The sequence below is a fragment of the Augochlora pura genome, chromosome 4, assembly GCF_028453695.1.
Source record: "Augochlora pura isolate Apur16 chromosome 4, APUR_v2.2.1, whole genome shotgun sequence".
Taxonomy (NCBI): Eukaryota; Metazoa; Arthropoda; class Insecta; order Hymenoptera; family Halictidae; genus Augochlora; species Augochlora pura.
Genome location: NC_135775.1, coordinates 22637495 through 22653325, shown reverse-complemented (window position 1 = coordinate 22653325; position 15831 = coordinate 22637495). Strand labels below are relative to the sequence as shown.

General features: G+C 43.8%; 2 protein-coding genes across 15 annotated transcripts in view; one reads left to right on the top strand and one right to left on the bottom strand.

The window, feature by feature from the left end:
- The window catches only part of Lar (tyrosine-protein phosphatase Lar), a 411512-nt gene extending 398901 nt beyond the window's left edge, over nucleotides 1–12611 (top strand). For 7 of the 11 annotated variants that reach the window (XM_078179954.1, XM_078179955.1, XM_078179957.1 and 4 more), the window contains 7 exons: nucleotides 3624–3763; nucleotides 3844–4046; nucleotides 4117–4283; nucleotides 4353–5713; nucleotides 5801–6027; nucleotides 6104–7910; nucleotides 8037–12611. In XM_078179954.1, coding sequence (XP_078036080.1) covers nucleotides 3624–3763; nucleotides 3844–4046; nucleotides 4117–4283; nucleotides 4353–5713; nucleotides 5801–6027; nucleotides 6104–7910; nucleotides 8037–8105 — 3974 coding nt within the window. In that variant the 3' untranslated portion in view covers nucleotides 8106–12611. The remainder of the gene's footprint in view (nucleotides 1–3623; nucleotides 3764–3843; nucleotides 4047–4116; nucleotides 4284–4352; nucleotides 5714–5800; nucleotides 6028–6103; nucleotides 7911–8036) is intronic. The other 4 variants (XM_078179961.1, XM_078179958.1, XM_078179960.1 and 1 more) reach the window with 1 other exon arrangement.
- A 389-nt stretch (nucleotides 12612–13000) lies between these two features.
- Nucleotides 13001–15730, bottom strand: LOC144468818 (putative Golgi apparatus membrane protein-like protein CG5021). Of its 4 annotated transcripts, none has more exons than XM_078178567.1 (6): nucleotides 15605–15730; nucleotides 14690–14987; nucleotides 14335–14411; nucleotides 14023–14257; nucleotides 13498–13752; nucleotides 13001–13230 (listed from the first exon to the last, which is right to left on the bottom strand). In XM_078178567.1, exons 3-6 carry the CDS (start codon nucleotides 14397–14399, stop codon nucleotides 13165–13167), a joined length of 621 nt encoding a protein of 206 aa, XP_078034693.1. In that variant the 5' UTR covers nucleotides 14400–14411; nucleotides 14690–14987; nucleotides 15605–15730; the 3' UTR covers nucleotides 13001–13164. The 4 variants fall into 4 exon arrangements, with proteins under 4 accessions (XP_078034693.1, XP_078034690.1, XP_078034692.1 ...); XM_078178564.1 differs by having other exon boundaries at nucleotides 14879–14987; XM_078178566.1 differs by having other exon boundaries at nucleotides 13498–13740; nucleotides 14879–14987.
- Nucleotides 15731–15831: the final 101 nt, after the last annotated feature.

Here is a 15831-nt window from a genome sequence, read left to right as displayed (position 1 = left end):
TCTCTCTCTCTCTCTCTCTCTCTCTCTCTCTCTCTCTCTCTCTAAGTCTCTCTTTCTATATGAATCGCTCTATCTCGACAAAATCTCTTCCAAAATATAATAGAAATTTTTGTATCGAGCAAACGTTTTTTTGCGGGTGACTTTTTGGAGCTGCGAGAACAAAACAAACGACAAAAGAAATACAAGAAAACAAGCAGAAAAGAGGCAAAACGATGGAAAAGAAAAGAAAAAGAAAACAAGAAACAAAGAAAAGAAAAAAGAAAAAAAAAAGAAGAAGAGAGAACAATTTTTCCCCCCAAAAACCGGTGACTACATACATCCACCTTTTACCGCACTTGTATCATCCCCCCACATCTTCTCTATTCGTGAATTTTTTACGCGCGCGTACGAGGCGCATCGCGTGTTTTTTCTTTCACTGCTGTTCATCCGTACAAACGACACACCGTAGCCAACAGAAGAAGATCCCACTCGGTTGATACGTCCCGAAACCACCTTCGTGTCCGAAGCTCCCCCTCTTCTTACGACTTATGGTTTCTCCTTCCCAGCTTTCTTTTCAGTAGACATTTTATCATAGGTCTTCCCTCTCGTCGCCTCGTGCCGCGAGGGAAAGGGCGCGGGAACGCGAGAGCGCGTGCAAAAAAAAAAAATGAAAGAAACGTGTTGGAAACTGGCGCGCCTAGGATTCCCATCCTCGGCTGAAACGTCTCTCTCTCTCTCTCTATCACTCGAAGCGTTTTCCTTCCCCCGCGAGGAGGAAATAATCGGCCGCGGAGCCCTCCTCCTGTCCGTAGGAGCCGCGAAAAAAAACCAAGCACAAACGAGGCGTCTTTTCCCTCGACGGCAGGGGGCGCGTGGACATGAGCCTTTAGTTATTTCATATTTGGAGTAGTGATTGCGCATGCCAAAGATAAAAAAAAAAAAGATATTCTCACATCTCCCGCCTCTCTGCGACCAACTGCAACCGAGGACCAAGCGATATTTTTCTATTTAACGATCGATTCGAAAGTGAATTTTGTCCACCGACTGTTTTTCTCGGCAGAGCGATATAAAAAATATTACGAAACAGTGCTGAAAAGGGACACGATTGGAATCGAGCGCGTGGGAGGGAGGAAAAGGACGAGCGAGCGAGTGCGCGTGTGACTGTTTGTTTCACGAGGAAAAGCACTGTACAGAGATTCATGTACATTGTATATTGTATATATATATATATTTTTTTGTCTGACGTCTTCAGTCGAATAAGATATACAGATATAGAGAAAAGAAAAAAAAAAGAAAAGAATACGAAAAAGATGTTGTATGAGAAAAAAGCTCAAAGATATGAAAAGAGATAGACCACGTTTTTCACGTTGATAATAAGCAGTAGTATGCTACCCACTGATATGCCTAAACATACTAAATATTTTATATAACTCTACTTAATGTTACGTGCGAATTTGACACGAATTTTTACGAGTTTTTTTTCCCACTTTTTTGGCGACTTTTGGGGCGCAGCTAAAGAAAGTGAGTATCCCTTAGCTCGTCTCGAGTTGTGCCATGAATTTTATACTATTCCTGTTTAATCGTTTTCACTATAGTTTTTTCACCTTTTTTCCGTCTCTTTCGCATATGTCGTTTTTTACGTTTTCGGTCGCCGTTTTCTTAAAGGCGACCATTTTGAGGCGATATATATATGTGTCCAGCGTAATTTTTTACCCGTATTTTTGTTGCTACGGTCGGCAAGCAGAAACGATCGGAACAAGAGCCACGTATTTTTGCGTACGACCGACAAAAAAACGCTGAGAGTACGCGAACAAATTTTGTTTTTTGCAAATGCGTGTAGCGAGAACCTTGTGGGTGTGTAATTGATCGTTATAGTAATCGATTGCGTCGAGAGGCTTGAGCGGGAGACCTTTCTCCTGACCAAAAAAAAAAAAAAAAAGAAATAATTGATACAGAAAAGAAACAAAAAAAGTAACATTTTAGATCTATTACATACGTATATTTTCGCGTAACAAAAAGAAAGAAGAATTTGAAAAAAAAAGAAAGAACGATCGTTTGGCTTTTCTTTGTCGTAATCTTCCTGTGCTACGCAATTTTTTCTTTTTGCCCGACAATGTAGAGAATTGCAGTTTTATTGTGTCTCGTACGAAGCTAGGTACATAGACGACGCTAAAGTTTTTCCGTTCTTTCGTTGTTGTTTTTTTTTCACTCCTGCCAACTGGTTTTTTCGTTCCTCTTTTTCTGTGTGATGCCGACAACATTTCCGGCGTCGGATACTGGACCGTCCATGAGAACACGCGCCATTTATCGCCAATCAGAATCTGCGTGAAACGCGTGTCGCTTTGACAACACCCGGCAAACAACGAGAGAACAAAACAAAAAAAAAAAGCACAAAAAAATATGTGCGGCGGGAAGAAAGATTAAAAAAATCACCGCAGCACGCCGGGGCTTCGAAAACTCGTTGAAGAGAATGAAAAAAAACAAAACCGAGCAAAAAAAAAATAGAGAAAATAAAGGCAACGGGGAGTCGATGGGACGGTGTTTCCGACAAATTATCCGAAGCGGCTTGTCGATGTGGGTAACTGTAAATACACGAAGGATACGTTTTGTTACCCTTGCACGTTTATCGAAAAAACACGAATGCACGATTCTGTTGGCACAGTTTTCATTCCGCACCCAGCACCAATGATCGTAGATCGCTGATATATATACATATATATATATATATAGCTACATGCATACGTGTATACACGCATACACGCGCCAAGCGTACATGTGTGTTACGCATATAAATGTATATACATATCTCTACATATGTATAAAATTGCTTCGTTTCGACATGGACTCTCCAATATTGCCGTAGCATTATCGTCCAACGTAACCGCGCGCTTTGCATCTCGATGACGTATTTATACGGGCGTTCATACATTCGCGGTTCTCAAACCGAATGCAGAATAAAAACATGCATTATTGGTATTCAAATGGAGGATTATCGTGCCGTAGGGACGTAGAGCATGAGGTACTACGTACCTCGTAATATTGTTTGTACGTCGTTTTGTCCGCGTGTGACTGGTGGCATGTACATATATTCACCGTTACTTTTTCTTTATTTATTTCCGTTTTCCATCCTCCGCCGTTTTCGTATCACCGTACGCCAACCCCTCGGTTCCACCCTCGCGGCATTCTGTTCGTTTCAACGTCCACCACCACCGCCTCCCTCCCCCGTTTACGTTTCTTGTTGCGCTGATTTTTAATTGATCCCGCCCGTGGAGACGGCCTTATTTTTTCGTTCGCCGGAACGAACGAGGACCGATGCGACAACGACAGGACGAATTACACACACGTTCGCCAATCGCACTGTTTTCTTTTCGTTCCCGCGCGAACCGTTAACGTTTCTTACTTTTCAGACGGACCGAATGAACAGCCTGTTTCTCCTCAGTTCGTTGTGTTCCGCGCTCCGCACGTTGCGTTTTGTTGGTTTTTTATTTCCAGGTTTTCTCACGAGACCCCCCCCCTGATTTTTCTTTAATCCCCGTTCACGTGTGATTGCGACCACCTATTAATGTGTACGTGGCCGTGTGACTGCGAGCGTGTAAGAACGGCTAGCCGCGAAGGGCCCGGATTAATTGCGCGTTGCGTTACAGTGCCTGGAGATCCTCAAGACGTCAGCGCCAACCCCATCAACTCGACCGCGATACACGTCGAGTGGAAACCGCCGAAATCGAAAGAGCAGAACGGGGTGATACGGGGTTATCAGATACATCTTCAGGAAGTCAGCGAAGAGGTCGGTCAAACTGTTCCACCGTATTCTACGGCCTTTTCTAATTCTAACGTTCGTTCGCCTAATCTCGGTTGCGTTCACAGGGACAGGAGCTCCTGAACGATCCTATGAGCCGCGACGTGCAGGAAGAAGACGTGCTCGAAGTTAATATTACCGGCTTGCAACCGGACACAAGGTATTCCGTTCAAGTGGCAGCTCTGACGAGAAAGGGAGACGGCGCTCGCTCGACGCCGGTTCACGTGAAAACACCTGGAGGTGTGCCGAGCAGACCCCAGGTCAACGTAAAGTACGTCGCGAGTCCAAGTTCTCAAAATTCTACGCGTAACCTTTGTTAACGATCGACCATGTTTCGGTAGGGTTCTGCCCAACAGTCCAGGCGAGGTCGAGCTCGAATGGGGCCAGCCCAGCGAGACGTATGGCCAGCTGCTAGGCTACAGGATAAGGTACGGGACCAGGAACCAGACGCTCAAGACAGAATTTATCGAAGGGACTCGGCAGCGTACTTACAAGATCAACGATCTCGGTAAGTGTTCGACTACAGCCATTTAAAAATCGCACCGATCGGCGGTTGAATCTTACTCTGGATCGACAGAAGAACGGGGGGTTGACTACGAGTTCCGAGTTGCTGGACGAAACGATCACGGCTTCGGCAAAGAGACGGTGGCGTACTGGTTCAGCCCCGAAGGACAGCCAAAGGGTGCGCCGACGAACTTATCCTACTTCTTCCAAACCCCGGACATCGTGTGCGTGACATGGGACATGCCATTGCGGCAGGACAGAAACGGCCAAATCGTCAGCTACGAGGTGCAGTTCAACAAGAAGAATGACCACTCGACGATCATCAATAGGACGACGAACAAGACGCGGGCGGTGTTCACGAACCTGGAGGAGAACACGGAGTACGTGTTCCACGTGAAGGCGTACACGTCGAAAGGAAGCGGACCGTTCTCGGAGAAGATCACGATTATCACGGAGAAGGACATCAGTCGAGCGCCGATATCCGTAAAGGCGGTGGCCACGTCAGAGAGCAGCGTGGAGGTTTGGTGGGAACCGGTGCCTAACCGAGACAAGATCGTCGGCTACAAAATCTTCTACACGACCACGGCCGTGGAGGACCTGGACGAGTGGAAGCACAAGATCGTCGGGCTGACGGAATCGGCGGAACTAGTCAATTTAGAGCGGCAAGCACAATACGCAATCACAGTGGCAGCTAGATATAAAACGGGTCTGGGTCGGCTCAGTGAGAAGGTGACGGTCACGGTGAAGCCGGAAGACGTGCCTTTGGAACTGATGGCTCCGGACTCCTCCACTCATTCCATGTCTCTATCCTGGACACCCCCCATAAGACTAGATCCGATGAGCTACAAAGTCTCGTTCGACGCCGTGAAGGAGTTCGTCGACTCGCAAGGCATCACGCAGACCCAGATCGTCCCCCGCAAAGAGATCCGCTTAGACCCTAGCGTGACCAGCACCACTATCAACGAACTACAGCCTTTCACTACCTACAACGTGAACGTTAGCGCGGTCCCCCGCGACGGTCAGTACACTCCACCCGCCAAGATCACCGTCACCACTCAGATGGCTGCGCCTAAACCGATGGTCAAGCCTGATTTTTACGGAGTTGAACACGGCGAGGAGATCCATGTGATCTTGCCACAAGCCTCCGAAGAGTACGGACCAATCTCGCACTATTATCTGATCGTCGTGCCCGAGGACAAGTCTATGGTCAACAGACAGCCCGACGAGCTCACCGAGGACATGATCACTGGCAAGGACACCAAGCAGGAGAAGGAGAACGCACCCTACATCGCGGCCAAGTTTCCACACAGGGATATCCCGTACACGTTCCACTTGGGCAGAGGAGATATATACAACGGCTACGAGAATCGGAAACTCGAGAAAAACAAGCGATATCGCATCTTTGTGAGAGCCGTCGTTGACACCCCGAGGAAGGTAAGCGTTAATGATCATTTAAGAAGAATTAAATATGGACTGATCGATTGAATTAGGATAAAATTAATATAAATTTTTATTCCTCAGCACTTGTACACTTCGTCGCCATTTTCGGAATACCTGTCCCTCGACATGAGGGAAGTGCCTCCGGGAGAACCGCCCCGAAGGCCTAACCCTAACACTCCTGTGGATGGAAACCCGGAAGTTTCGGTGAAGACTAGCGGTCAAGAGCCTGGAATGGTGTGGGTGGTAGGCCCGATAATCGCGGCACTGATGGTCAGCGTGTTTCTCGTGCTTCTGTTCGTCATTAAAAAGTAAGCGTTGGATCCTCTTGATTAAGATCGAAACGCTCTGATTAAACGAACCGATTGATATCTCGCTTTTTTCCAGGCGAAGACAGCCGTGCAAGGCACCGGACCAAGCAGCAGTGACCCGACCGCTTATGGCAGCGGACATTAGCTCAAATCACGCGCCCTCCGACCCTGTCGAGATGCGACGCTTGTTATTCAAGACGCCGGCGATGTCCTCGCACCCACCAATCGACATCAGCGATTTAGGCAATCACATCGAGTCCTTGAAAGGGAATGACAATCTGAAGTTCAGCCAGGAGTACGAGTCGATCGAGCCAGGGCAGCAATTCACTTGGGACCATTCGAACATGGAGGTGAACGTGTCGAAGAACCGCTACGCGAACGTGATCGCGTACGACCACTCCAGAGTGATTCTTCAGACGATCGACGGGATGGCGGGCACGGACTACATAAACGCGAACTACTGCGACGGTTATAGGAAGCAGAACGCATACGTGGCGACGCAGGGACCGCTGCAGGAGACCTTCGGAGACTTTTGGCGAATGTGTTGGGAGCTGAGGTCCTGTACCATCGTGATGATGACGAAGCTCGAAGAGAGGACCAGGATAAAGTGCGACCAGTACTGGCCGAGCAGAGGATCGGAGACTTATGGACTGATGACTGTGGCGATCACCGATGTGCAAGAACTGGCAACCTATTGCATCCGGTCGTTCCAAGTGTCCCGGGCTGGCTACTCCGAGAGACGGGAGATCAAACAGCTACAGTTCACGGCCTGGCCTGATCACGGCGTACCCGAACATCCAGCTCCGTTCTTACAGTTCCTGCGTCGCGTCAAGTCCATGAATCCACCAGATAGCGGCCCGCTGATCGTCCATTGCAGCGCTGGAGTTGGCAGAACCGGGTGCTTCATCGTGATCGATTCGATGCTCGAGAGGATCAAGCACGAGAAGATGATCGACATCTACGGACACGTGACATGTCTTCGGGCCCAGAGGAACTACATGGTCCAGACCGAGGACCAGTATATCTTCATACACGACGCGCTCTACGAGGCAGTGATCTGCGGCAACACCGAAGTGCCTGCCAGAAACCTGCACTCTCATATCCAGAAGCTGATGCAGCCAGAGATCGACAACATCACCGGCATGGAGCTCGAGTTCAAGAAACTCTCTAACATCAAGGTCGACTCGTCGCGGTTCATCTCGGCGAACCTCCCTTGCAACAAGCACAAGAACCGCCTGGTCCACATCTTGCCTTACGAGTGCACCAGAGTCTGTCTGCAGCCTCAACGCAACATCGAGGGCTCTGACTACATAAACGCGAGCCTGATCGACGGCTATCGCTACCGCGGGGCCTACATCGCCACTCAGGGCCCGCTGTGCGACACCACAGACGACTTCTGGCGGATGCTCTGGGAGCACAACTCCACGATCGTTGTGATGCTGACGAAGCTGAAGGAGATGGGCAGAGAGAAGTGCCATCAGTACTGGCCGTCCGACAGGTCGATCCGGTACCAGTGCTACGTCGTCGATCCTATTGCCGAGTACAACATGCCACAGTATATCCTAAGAGAGTTCAAAGTGACGGACGCTAGGGATGGTGCGAGTCGCACCGTCAGACAGTTCCAGTTCATCGACTGGCCGGAGCAGGGTGTGCCCAAGTCCGGTGACGGGTTCATCGATTTTATAGGACAGGTGCATAAAACGAAGGAGCAGTTCGGCCAGGACGGGCCCATCACGGTGCACTGCAGCGCGGGAGTTGGGCGAACGGGGGTGTTCATCTCGCTTAGCATAGTGCTGGAGCGTATGCAGTACGAAGGGGTCGTTGATATCTTCCAGACTGTCAGAATACTGCGGACGCAGCGCCCTGCGATGGTTCAAACCGAGGTTCGTAGTTTTAGAAAGTTCAAAAAAGTTCTGTTTCGCTCGGCGAGGTTCTCTAAAGGTAGAGAAATGTTTGTTCGATACAAAAGACGGTCGATAGTTTTCTAACAGGCCTTTTGTATTTTTCAGGATCAATACCAGTTCTGCTACCGCGCCAGTTTGGAATACCTAGGTTCGTTCGACCACTACGCCAACTGACAAGCCGACTCCCGCGAGGACAATGAACCGTCGAGAGTCCGCAGGGAGCGACAGCGTAACGAGAGAGACGTGGGTGAGCGAGCGAAAATACGACGCGTCTAGTACAATGAAGTACTCGAGAAGTATATAAAATGAGCGGGCAGCATAGTCTATAAAGAATGATTCCTGGGCATAACGTACCATACTCCTACCTTCCAAGGACAAATACATAGTAGAGAAAAGAAAAAAAAAGGCGATAACTTACTATCTTCGTGGGCAACTAAGCGTAGCAGCCAAGTATCTTAGTCAATGGTGTTGCAGAAGTCCCGAGCATGCGGAGGACTTTCTTTCGTTTGTTTCGAGAAAAAAAAAAGGAAACGGTGTCTAACTCGTGTGCCGTTGAACGAAGAAATTTTTGTCCAGAACGTCCCGGTCCGAATAGCGGGACAAGACTGCCGTGGTAGAACGTGTACGGCTCGTAAACGTAGTAAAAAAAAAATAACAATCATATCCGTAGAAGTATTCTTTCCCGAGGTTTCCGTTTGTTACCAAATACGAAGCAGCTATTCAACGGAGATACGAATAAGAGGAAAATAGGCGGGAAAAACGAGGAGAAAAAAACAAGGCGTGAGCAACTTGCTATGATTAAACATATCCGTACGAGCCAGCCTCGCTCGGCTATTTTTTTCCGAGCGGCTCGAAAACTATGGTTGCTCGTCGCCGTGCTAAAAAAAGAAAAGTCTGACGGGGATCGTCGCCCCCGCGATCGTCCGCCACGCGATCGTGCCCGTGACAGCTTCGCACGATCACGAGAAACACATCAAAAAAGTTCAAACTTTCCTATTATACGTTGGAATACAAAGTGCTTCCATTTCTCGGCGGGAAAAGAATCGAGAGCAGACACACGCATACACAAGCATTACACCGTGGCACACGTTTCGTGTTAAAGTACTTATACGTCGACGCGACGAGAGAAGGCTATTCGGGACAGAGAGAAAAGATGAGCAGCAATAACAGCACTGCCAGGGATAATATCTCCGTGGACGAGTATCGATATGAAACCAGAAAGAGAAAACTATGCAAATTTCCGCTCACTGACAAGAAAATTACCGTACTGCCAAATCGACAATTATTCATGCTGAGCCCATTACGCACGATAGGGATCTTCTCATTACCTACTGTAATTTTAAGTAGATCGTAAGCGGATTGTTTTAAGATTAGGGTTATAAGCGACGCCATTAGAACAAGGAGAAGAGGATATGAGAAATAACAGATTAAAAAAAGAAAACAAGAGCAAATTGATTAATAAACAATACGAGAACTCGGTTTGAATGATGGAAGAGTGAAAGGATAACGGTGCCTATATTCAATTAAAATGCACAAACGTGTATTTGTGCTGGGTTTCTATGAGAACTAATTTAACTAGAAGCACTGTATGTCGGGTTTGCGTACTGTTCCCCCGAGCCCTCGACACCCTCGTGTACAAAGTTTCACTGTAGGCTTCTACCTCGACGACTTTTACAATTTTCCCCGGGACCGGTTCGGCCTGAACCGCGATCTCCGCTCTTTCACTCTCTCTTTCTCTCTATCTCTCTTATTTACGCGCGCTGCAACTTCGATCATTCCTAGCTCGGTTCACGCAACAACTTTCGCTTTGCCTCGCGCTGCTGGAGATTAAACTTGTTTCGCGGTATCGTTTCATCCGTAGCATACGTACGGTTTTAAGAGAACCGTGCCGGAGCCCTTAGAATCAACGAATCTCATGATTAAGCACACACCGATTTCCAAACGCCGAACGAACCACCGGAAAACGCGACAACCAGAGGACAATGATCGGTCGATCCATCTCGAACCCACCAAATCACCACCCACATTGCAACGCTATTACATCCTTTTTGATAACGATAGAAACTTTCGACGTATATTAATTGTACAATTGTAATTCGAAGAGTTACAAAACGGTTCGTAGTCTATTGAAGACAATAAGCATGTGCTCGTTTGTATATCTACTGTATCTCGAGGAATCTTCATCGTATTGTTCGGTATAGAGAGGCGTTCTATCGCTGTTCGATAGGATAGAACGTGAAATTCTATTTACTAAAGTATGTAAGTATAAATAATGCGATTACGAGCGGTACGCTCTCTCTCTCCCTCTAATTCTATCCATCGTAGTCTCAATTAAGGAAGGTTCAATGATCCTTCACGCAGTTTCCCGGCGTTCGTTCGGCCGTTGCAAATGCAAATCACAGCACCGAGAAACAATTGTCGACATTTACTGTCTCGTTCGTTCGATTCTAAACCGGTGAATCGAGCAACCACCGTAAAACATTCTTTCCGTTTTTGAATAGTGGTTCGAGGGTAAGGAATTGTGACTAAGTGTACATAAATGCACCGTCTGTCATTAGCAACATTATATAAATATATAAATATAAATAAATAAATAAATGAATGAATAAATGAATATATAAATAAATGATTAAATAAATAAATAAATGAATAAATATATATAAATAAGATGATCGATAATATATATGTATATATATATATCTACATATTCGTGTATATATACATAGATATATATTATGAATATCGCAAATGAAGAGAGTACGCATTGAAGAGAGAAATAAAATAAAAAAAGAAATAGAAAGCTGTGGATATTTTCCAGACTATCGGGATTGAAAGGTTTTATCCGATAAAGCACGTTGTTACATGGATTTCTGCGATTTCTGTTTGAACGCTTTTCATTTCGAACATATTTTTTGATATCTGCTTTTTTGACTTTTCTATATATGAGTTTTTTTTACCGAGGTTCTCTACGTACACAAGGTATTTTTTTACACGAGATTTATATCGACGAACTCTGTATTGTACATGCTCGATCGTTTCAGAATGTGCATTTATCATTATCGTCATCCTCGATATACCTATGTATCGTTTTGTTTCACGTTGTAAGACTGAGGGCCATAGCGTCTAAAATCCATTCACCATGCATTCGCAGCACGTACTTGCAGAAGTACTTAAATGGCTCGAACATCATTCAATGATCAATTACTAAAAAAAAAAAAATAAATCATTCTATCTCTCGTTGTCTATGCGAAACACCGCGGGACACCTTATCGCACGTTGCTGATCTCCGTTAGCGTCACCGCATCGATCCGACGCGTTCATTTTACGTTAATCACTTCGAAAAATCGTGTTACCCGACCCTACGGAATCTCCTATAAAGGAATCTCTAATTATAATGAGATCAAATTATTCGCGTTTCGTTCAGTATTATTCGAATTCCCCCGCTGTCTTGATTCGACCGTTATCATCCGCTACTTTTGCGTTCGTCCTTACCTCGGCGATATCGTGCTTCTGTCAGAATAACGGATTCGATATTGATATTGTATTGACACCGAATGATGAACGAAACGGACCGTTAACGCAAATCAAACGCAGTGACTAAAACGAGTCTCTCTCTCTTCTACGGGGGAGATACGTGCTATTATATCGAAGAGTACAATTGGTATTTAGAAACCTACCAGAGGACAACTCGAATACATTTTTTTAAGATATCGAATAAATATTGTTATACGTCGTTCGAGACACATCGTAATGTTTAAACTATGGACTTTCTTTAGTCGTTGACAAAGGCTGATTGAAAAAAAATTTTCAACATTCACCGGGAGAAAACTAATGGACATTCCTCCGCAAAACCGATAATAAAATGGCGACGAAGTTTTTTGCTCTAGAACCGTATTCTTTGCCCAATAGAAAATTTTGCCCTTTCGGCGGTAGCTAAACTCGATCATTCGACTTTTTAATCGTGTACCTTTTAACACGCTGACGAAAACTGAGAAAAAGAAAAACAAGAAAAATGCGAAAAAGAGAGACGTAACGTTACGCGTCCGTACAAAGTGCGGCGATTGCCAACATGGTCGACAAACTTCGTGTTTAAAGTTCCAGACTAAAATAAAAAAAAAAAACGAAGTACGAGGAGAAAAGAGAAATAAATAAAGAAAAAAACTACAATACGTTCGCGAGAAACGAAATTAAACGATTGTATAAAATATATTACTAGTTATAAGTTGGTAGCGATTAAATTGTATTCGATGAATTTACTAATACGAAGAAGTCCACGATATTCGTATATTTATAAGAGTACCGATCGTAACGTGAGATTACGTTTTTTTGTATCATTCCGAGACCTTTTTGTGTATGTTGTACCTTAGCTGCGTGTCTATTGTTAATGTTTATAATTTTTTTATATCCCAAAAACTGTATAGCAATACGTGGTTTGTTGTATTCTTCTTCTTAAACAGAGAAAAGAAATGATGAGAAACGAGATAAACTAAAGTTTAAAAAAAAAAGAAGGCAACGCAAACTCGAGCGTTTCCCCGGAGCAGCAACTCTTTAAATAAATGTAACAAATTACAATCGGCCGCCAATGCTCCGCGCAATATATTACGTCGAGGTTGTTTCCTGTGCGTATGGTCATCGTGAATTCATCGACTCGATGACCCCTCGATAACCGAGAAAGAGATGGGGGTGAATTAAAAAGACAAAGAAATAAGTCAAATCTAAATATCGTTGAAAGAATGGGAAATTATTTTGTGATACTTTCTTGCCAGAAAGAATACAACAGGCTAAAGTGAATATGATAAATGTAATGTTACTAATTAACACCTATGCAAATTAAATATTGTGTAATAGGAAGTCTGTTGACAAGGAGAAAAATAACGTGTACATTATGTATTGCCTTGCGGCATCAATAAACTAATAACTAACGTAAAACAACGCCTTTAGTCCCTAATCCCAATTCTATAATTGGTCTGCGAGAAAATTACAGTGGATGCGTGACCAGACTACTTTGTCAAGGACTCCATCAAGGATCGAAATGAAAGCTGGATACGCCGCAGAAATAAATGCCAACGTTCATGGTAGCAGGTTTATTATATTATTTCGTGACGACTTAGATCTATTGGACAATTATCGTATCGTTATGTACAAACGTTTATCTCTAATGCCGAAAATCACGTGTATCTCACTGCCTGGTATGGCAACATTTCTCTTAAATAATAACCGCGGTATATCAGCCTCATATCACATTAGCCGGTTCGTTTGGATTAGTTGCTGGAGGACTTCTAGTCATCATCGACGCAACCTGTGATAAAACCATAATTACGCTATACTCCATAACTTACAAATCATAGTTTCCCAACAGGGTACTGAGAAAATCCAGAATACTTTATTTACCACAAACTAACGGACTTTTTAATGACTCTGTTATATCCGAAGGAAGTTTTATTAATTTCCATTTAAATAACGACTATGTATTAATTATGATTAATCGAGATAGTCAATTATCGATAAATAATCGAGATTGAGCCAGCGAGAGTTGGGAAACTACGGTCTAAATTAATTTACGAACATTTTGTATGACTTGTTTCCTCAGGAAATCGCTGGTCGCCGCAGATATGTTGCGGTCGTTCCCCATTTTGCACTTTACGTATCCGTAAAGATTCGCACCGTTCAATGCAATCGCGATGCACACAAGCAGCAGCCACTTGAACTTTAGGCCGAACAAGGCCACCATGAAAAATATTGACCACAACAACGGACAAAGTATCAATGCCAACCAAAAGATACGAGCTTCCGTTGCATTAATGCGATTCTGTTGAGCACCCTGAAAAACAGGGTACATAGTAGACCTTGTAGAGTAGAAGTAATATTGAAGAGGATAGTTATAGTAGAATTTTGCATATAGTGATGTAACTCTACATTCCTGTTGAATTACAAATACTTTCAACAGGCACAAGTTGCAAACATAAAAGGTGAAAGCCGGTAGTCCTTGAACTGATTTTCTGTATTTATTGTTCACCGGTAATAATGGCTTTGAGTTAATAGGTCATTAGCTCATTGAGTTTTGAAGCTCTTATGCAAGAGTAGAACAAACCTTTTTAGATTCAAACACCCAATGACTCTTTCCATTGTCATCGACATAATTCCACCACCTGAGGCCAACCATTAGCCTGCCAGTAATGTTTTTGACTGTCCAAAAATCCATTGATAACAGTAATATGACTGTTACAAAACTAGCTATGAAACTACTCGAGAACCACCCGCACATCATATAAACTACAATTGCAGAGATTCTGAAGGCTAAGTGAAACAGGGTGACATATGGATGTCTAAAATAATTCAACATCATCATTATAAAAGCCTAAGCTATAAGTAATCTTATGCATCTATCTTATAAACTATATACTTCAGTCTGTTGGCGTTTTGGCTAGCTTCCTCCTCCTCCCCAAATGCAATTGTATCGTCATCCATTAGTAAAGGGACCTAATAAAACGATGGAAATGTTTAAGGAACATCTAAACACAGCTCTGGAACTACTTGCATCCAAACTTAGCTAGCAGATATATAGATCTATATTCCTAATGTACAGTGTAAGTAAACAGGGAATAAATCAACAAAATTATAACCAAAAAATATATTGATGGATCGATACGAAACAAGGAAACGAAATGCTAACGTATGAAATTTGCTACGAATATATCTAAAAAACGCTTGCACATATTTTAATTTCGAATATTATTTAAATACGTAAATATACGTACGGAAATTCACGAACAAACGTCAATAACAATTCTTCCGATCAACGAAAGAACATCAACTTCTTGCGGTTTAATCGACAACGTTCTTATACAAACCGATACGGTGAAGCAAAAAACGATGATGTTAACGAAAAAAACTTGGCGTCAATGCATTAAAAACGAGCTGTCTATTAAAATGTACTGTGCACCTACCGATGCAGACGCCATGTTAGCACGTTGACGTTGACTGGAAGGCAACAGCAACAGACGTCATCTCTCCTACACCGATGGTCGAAACAGTTCGTCCTCCCCACTCTTACACCTATAATGTCGAACGATCATAAATTAAAGTTGCGTTCAATGCTTGTTCCATGTTCTACGTTAATGATTAACGATTATTAACTCTATTTTCTGAAGATCGTTTCTTTACAAAGCAAATTCCAAAAATGAATAACTAATTTCGTAGCCCCTTCACTCGGAAAGTGCATTACGATGTTAATAATGATAAGTGTCTGCCGTGATATGTACTTAACAATTCCTAAGTATGACGCATAAGCGAAATTAATTTGAATTTCTGTTGCATATACTTATCCAGCACTTAATTACAATTTTTTTAAGTTGGTATGGCAGTCAACTATGGCCATGAAAATTTATAGCGTATTTGATCTACACTCGATACATTGTTTATGATTCCAGATTATATTTGGCATTTACAAATACTTGAATGAAAAATTTAAAATCCGGTAAGATGTAAGAATTCTGTATTCTACACGCTTTTACTCATACAAATCCTATGTGCTGCAAATCAGTTAGTGCTATAACCTAAACTATTTGAAATTGCGCCACGCGGCATTTTTGGAGAACTTAAATGACCTTCCCCGAACTTACGCTAACAAAACAAGATATTATATACGAAGTAGTTTTTATTTATGCAAATACCATGTCATTAATCATCGTCCATCTCAACAGCTGCATGCTGGACTGTCTTGTGCACTAATATATTAACTTTGTCTTCATTACAAACTAAAAATGCATTGGAACAACAAGGGGACCGTCCGTTTGAAGACCGACGATTTGAAGGAGTGTAGGTAGAGGGAGCACTCGGCTGTGATTGGTCAATCGGGACGCGCACCCTGCTGGTCAGTGGTGCAAACTATGCTGCGCGA

Coding starts and splice junctions, on each gene's coding strand:
- LOC144468818 (XM_078178564.1), bottom strand. Junction 13,753..14,022: donor GGGTGTTTGAATCTAAAAAG/GTTTGTTCTACT, acceptor CCTGTTTTTCAG/GGTGCTCAACAGAATCGCAT. Junction 13,231..13,497: donor GGAAACAAGTCATACAAAAT/GTTCGTAAATTA, acceptor GTTTTATCACAG/GTTGCGTCGATGATGACTAG.